This window comes from Pteropus vampyrus, unplaced genomic scaffold (assembly GCF_000151845.1).
Source record: "Pteropus vampyrus isolate Shadow unplaced genomic scaffold, Pvam_2.0 Scaffold180, whole genome shotgun sequence".
Classification (NCBI taxonomy): domain Eukaryota; kingdom Metazoa; phylum Chordata; class Mammalia; order Chiroptera; family Pteropodidae; genus Pteropus; species Pteropus vampyrus.
The window spans coordinates 1,859,174-1,864,343 of record NW_011888961.1 but is presented as its reverse complement, the minus strand read 5'-3'; the positions used below and the strand labels follow the sequence as shown (position 1 = coordinate 1,864,343).

Genomic DNA, 5,170 nt, shown 5'->3' with positions numbered 1-5,170 from the left:
TTAGGTGCTTTTGCCCAACTGTGGGCTAATGTAAGTATTCAGAGCACATTTAAGGTAGGCTAGGCTACGCTATGAGGTTCAGTAGCTTAGGCGCATTTAAATGCATTTTCAACTAATGGTATTTTCAACTTACGATGGGTTTATTGAGGTGTAACTCCATTTGTACATCGAAGAGCATCTCCATTTAACTGTTTGTAAACTATACCTTAATAGAGTTTTTTTTTAAGTTAATTGAAAATGTAGATATAATGTCTAAGCAAAAATAACCGTAACGATTTGAAGTGCGGATGACTAATTTATTTGAAGCATTTAGAGAGGTGTCGATCCGCATCCTGCCTTCAGCACCCTTTGACACTCTGGGGACGATGGCAAGAACACCAGGTGGGGGTGGGGGTGGGGGAGTGGAGTTGGGGGCGGTGCAGTAGGTCTAGAGGTAAGTGGAAAGAGAACCTAAGCACATGTTCGTTCCTTTGTGATTAACTCATTGTTGACCATGTGCCAGCCAGTGTGCTACGGAAAATTCCCCGTTGAGTCCCTTTAGCAGCCCTGGTCACTGAGTCCCTCTATGAGACCCTCTTTCTGGAAAGGAGGATCGTACAGCCAGGAACTCCAAACGAGTCTTTCTCTCCCCTCCTCTTTGACTGGAACAATTTGAATGTGCTTTGACCATGTTACCAGTTGAATAATTTGAATAATACATGCAGTTATGTTCTTCTGATATGTCTATAGTCTTCTTAGAAACATTATTTTGAGAGTCATCCATACAGCGAATATGCGTTAGCTATCTACTGTGTGCCAGAAACTGTGCTTGTGCCTGAAAATAAAACAGACATGCTCCCTGCCATGCTCTCTGGAACCTTCTACCTAACAGATGGTGGGTGAAAAATTACTGGGTTGAATTCGGAAGACCCGGTTCTCATCCTGATCCTGCCCTGCACTTGCCCAGTGAGTCTGAACAAGTCACTTAGTCTCTCCGGGCTTCACTTTCCCCATCTTTCAAATTTCCGCTTTAAGAATTTTAAGTAGTCTCATAATAACGTCGAGCTTGATAGCGACTGTCACTATCCACTGCTAAACGGACTGTGACGTTATTGGAGCTTGCGTGTGTGATGGACACAAGACAGTGAGGAGCAGAGGGCAGTGCCACACAGCTCATGGCACAGTGACAGCATCTGTCCATTCCAGAGCCCTTTCATTAAAGCAGGATGCTCACCCTTGGTGGCGCATCAGAATCATCTGACGAGTTTAAAAAAATCTCAGTGCCGCAGCTTCACCTCAGACCAGTTAAATTAGAATCTCATGGAGGTGGACCCGGCGTCATTCACTTTAGATACATTTAATCATCTACTTATTTGTTCTTTATACCTCTTACCGTTTGTCCCCCTGCCACCAAGGCAATAGCTCTTTGGGATTTGACACATAGCATTGAATTTGAGTATAGCATTTTGATAGCAGGTAATGTTGCTCCGTGTATTTAACAACGCTGCAGTCAGGCAAGACAGGACACTAGAGTGGAACCCAAGGCATATCTGGACCCATGGATCACCCTGTATTTCTATCATCTAGAAAAGGGTTTTAGATTCTCCCTTGTCTGTCAATACCAGCATTGCTCCTTAACTCAATTCATGCATGCATTCATCCAATATTTATTGAATGTCTGCTCTGTGCCAGGAACGGTGTCCTGGAGACTGTGGATATTAACCCAGTGGAGGGAATAGCACATGCAAAGTCCCTGTGGCAGAAAAGAGCTTGGCCGGTCAGATCACGTGGCTGGAGCAGAAGGCGTGCCAGCGGCAGGCAGGGCGAGGAGGCTGGCGATGTGGGAAAGGGCCGTTCCGCCCCACGCACTGTGGGCAGAGCTGTGCTGCAGAGGGCGTGGGAGGCGGTCACTCTCTGGGCATTGCTTCCAAACTCGGTGACTTTCAGCAACATGCTGAGTGACTGACTGTTTTTAAGACCACAGTAAAAAGACATTCGGGAAACCAGTATGAGCGCACGGTCATGAGTCATATAGAGGGGGTAACCCAAGAGTGGTGCGTTTTTATTTGGTTTCACGCTGGCCCCGCCCTGGGGTTGTGCTGCCCGATGACAGTACGCGGTATGTACTGAGTGCTAGGGCTGTGCCAGGCGCCATCGTAAGCTCTTTATTGCCTCATTGAATCTCCATTACCAGCCTATGAGATGCGAACTGTGGCTGCTCCTTTATTATGGATGGACGCAGAGAGATTAATAACTTGGCCTTGGTCACACAGCTGCCAGGGGGTAAAACTAGAAGTTGAACCCAGGCAGCTCTTTCTGGATGGCCACTTGGTCGTGGTGCTCTGCTGATACTGGACCACGGTGCTGGTTCTGCTATGGCTTGTGTTGAAGTGTTTTATCTTTATTCAGAGAAAATGGGAAGCGTGATGAGGTTTCATGAAGGTGGTGATGTGGTCAGAGGACCTTTCCCCTCAGCTTGCACAAATAATAGATGGTCAACAAAGACATCGTCTCTCCTGTGAGGTGATGTACCATCGTAGACTAGTCCACGAAACCAAAAGACAAAGGAAACAGTAACAGCCAGTCAAAATTTCAGGAGAACTTTAGGTATATCATAGGTTATAACATAATTAGTTTTTGAGGCTGATGGAATGAATTCACTTGCTGTATGTGCTGTCAGAAAATTGTCCTGCCCCAGGATACCTTCTTGGAAACAGGACTCGGGTGTTTGCCTAGATTCTTGTGACGCCTGGATGCAAACTCGCACACCCTGTATTCCCTGGGGTGGAGTGCTCTGGAAAGTAAGTGTATGGAAAATTATATGGAAATTGCGGTCTTATGTATTTAAGCAGCCTCCGTATAATCCAGGGAAATGTGTAAGTTGCCAAGAGCCTTGGATTCATCTGGAATCATTATCGTTGCCACCATCAGCGTCAAGTACGGTGTTTTAATGGTCTGTGATTACATGGTATTTAGTACCTGGACCTATATAAATAAGAGGGATATAGATTCTCTTTTAACCGATATGCTGAAATCGTCCGAAGCCAAATCAACATTGGGTGAGTATCTATTCTCTGTGTAGCAGTATCTCAATTTAATCCTCAGAATGCTGAGTCAATTATAGGTGCGGGTCCTTTGTTTCCATTCTAAGGGTCACAGTTTTTATAGATAAGGAAACGGAGACCCAGGTAGCCTTAATGTCTCTCAGGAGCCAGGAAGAGGGTTTAGGGTTTGATCCAAAACCTGCTTGGCTCCAAAGCTGGTGCTCTTGGCTTCTCCCTACAAAAGCATGTCAGTGAGAGTTTCTGCCCGTCGTCCGTGACACATTGGCCAGAGTAAAGAAAGGATCCTATTTTTTGCAGACCCAGACATGAAAGTCTGGCTGTCAGTTGGCTGCGAAAACTCAGATGTTGGCTGAAGAAGCAATATTATACACAGTCTTTTGCTCCATTCCCTTTTTCATTGAAATAAAGAAAGATTCAGCTGCGGGCTGTTTATCCAAACCCACTTCTGAAGACTGCCAGGCGCTCAGTCACCGCAACGTCAGTCAGGCAGAGCCAATTGAGGTTGATTTCTTTTGTTCAACAGCTGCAGAACCAGGAGCTGCTGAGGGCAATGATGAAGAAGGCTGAGCTGGAAATTAATGGCAAAGTGATTGAAACGATGAAGAGACTGGAGGATCCTGTGCAACGACAGCGCGTCCTGGTGGAGCAAGAGAGGCAGAAATACCTGCACGAGGAGGAGAGGATCGTCAAGAAGTTATGGTGAGTGCTGGCCGCTTGTTGCACGTCTTGCCGTTTGACCAGGAAAGAAATCCTCTCTTTGTCAATGAGGAGGCCTTTCTAGATGGTGCCCCTCTGGATGGTGCTCTCGCCCTCTCTCTTTATTGAGCACCTACTATGTACCAGTTAGCATTCTGCTGGTTCTGGGTATCCATGGACGCTTAGCGCCCCTCCATGTAGGCCCAAGAAATACGGCCATCCTCAGGCGACTGAGCTGGTCTCTTTAAAAGCTGGAGCATCCCTGTCTTTTGGAGGGCTCAAAATGAAAAGGAGCAAATGGCAAAACCCAATGATAAACGGGAAGCCTGCATTTAATCTCAATAAATTAAAATTAATAGCCCAAACAACACAGCGCTAAAATTATCTTCCTGTTGTTCAACTATAGTTAAAATTGCAAAGGAAGAATTTAAATGTAAAGTAGGCCCGATCCAGAATGAAAGATGCTTCCTTGAGCATTACCAATCTTCTCTGTGAGGTTCTCATTGAAAGCATCTATCAAGTCCCTCTATTGAAACGAGCAGAGTTTTATTACTCCCCAGTCGCTAGGGCAGGAACATCTTTTACATTAATGTATGTTGTGTTATGCAATGGAGATTTATCATAGAACTATTTCACCTGTTAGTACAATGAATAGTAATTTTTGTGGCTTCTAGTGTTGGTAATTCTCTCATTTCTTGAAAAGCTTCAGTCTTCCAAGTTGGAATGTAAGGGAGCAAGTTTCAAATTCTTTTCATGACCAGAATTCCCGAAAGTCTCCATAATGGAAAATACTGTGCTCTATCTCCTGGTGGATATTCGAGCTGGTGCTTATATTACCTCGGTGCCAACCCAGTACATCTGATTATAATTAGAATGTCCCTCTCAGTAACAATCTAGAGGGAAAAAGTCAATTTGAGTTATTATTTTCCTAAAAAATTAGATTTGACCACTGTTTGACATCTCAAAATATTTTATTTAGATCATGCATTTTTAGACAGTTAATCACCCACCATGAGGTAGTAAGGCTATTCTTTGTCTAAAATGTTTTTGTGACAGCCCAATTATCAATTATCAGGACGACTTATCCTGAAATAAGTTATTCTTCATATGTCCCCAGGTCACACACAGTACCACGTGCATAGTTGGGCCTCACCAAAAGTTTGTTAAACTGAGCTGAGATGGTCTTGCAGACAGGTGTGATTTCATCAGGTGAGGCTAGACGGGGGGGCCTCCCAGGCAGAGGAACCCTATGAACCAATGAGTCTCAGGACCAGGAAGGCATAGGACGTGCTTGGGGAATTGGGGTAGTCCAGTTGAGTGCAAGATACTAATCGTGCCTCATATTTGGGTTGCGCCCTTCCCTTTGCATAGAGCCTGCCTATTTCTTAGACTATATTCATGCCCGGCATGTCTGTTTGACATCGGTCTGG

General features: G+C 45.0%; 1 protein-coding gene across 1 annotated transcript in view; it reads left to right on the top strand.

The window, feature by feature from the left end:
* Positions 1-5,170, top strand: part of KIAA1217 (KIAA1217 ortholog) — a 105,415-nt gene that overhangs the window by 67,913 nt on the left and 32,332 nt on the right. Inside the window, 1 exon segment of the mRNA XM_023537186.1 lies at positions 3,568-3,743. Within this exon segment, the coding sequence (XP_023392954.1) occupies positions 3,568-3,743 (176 nt within the window).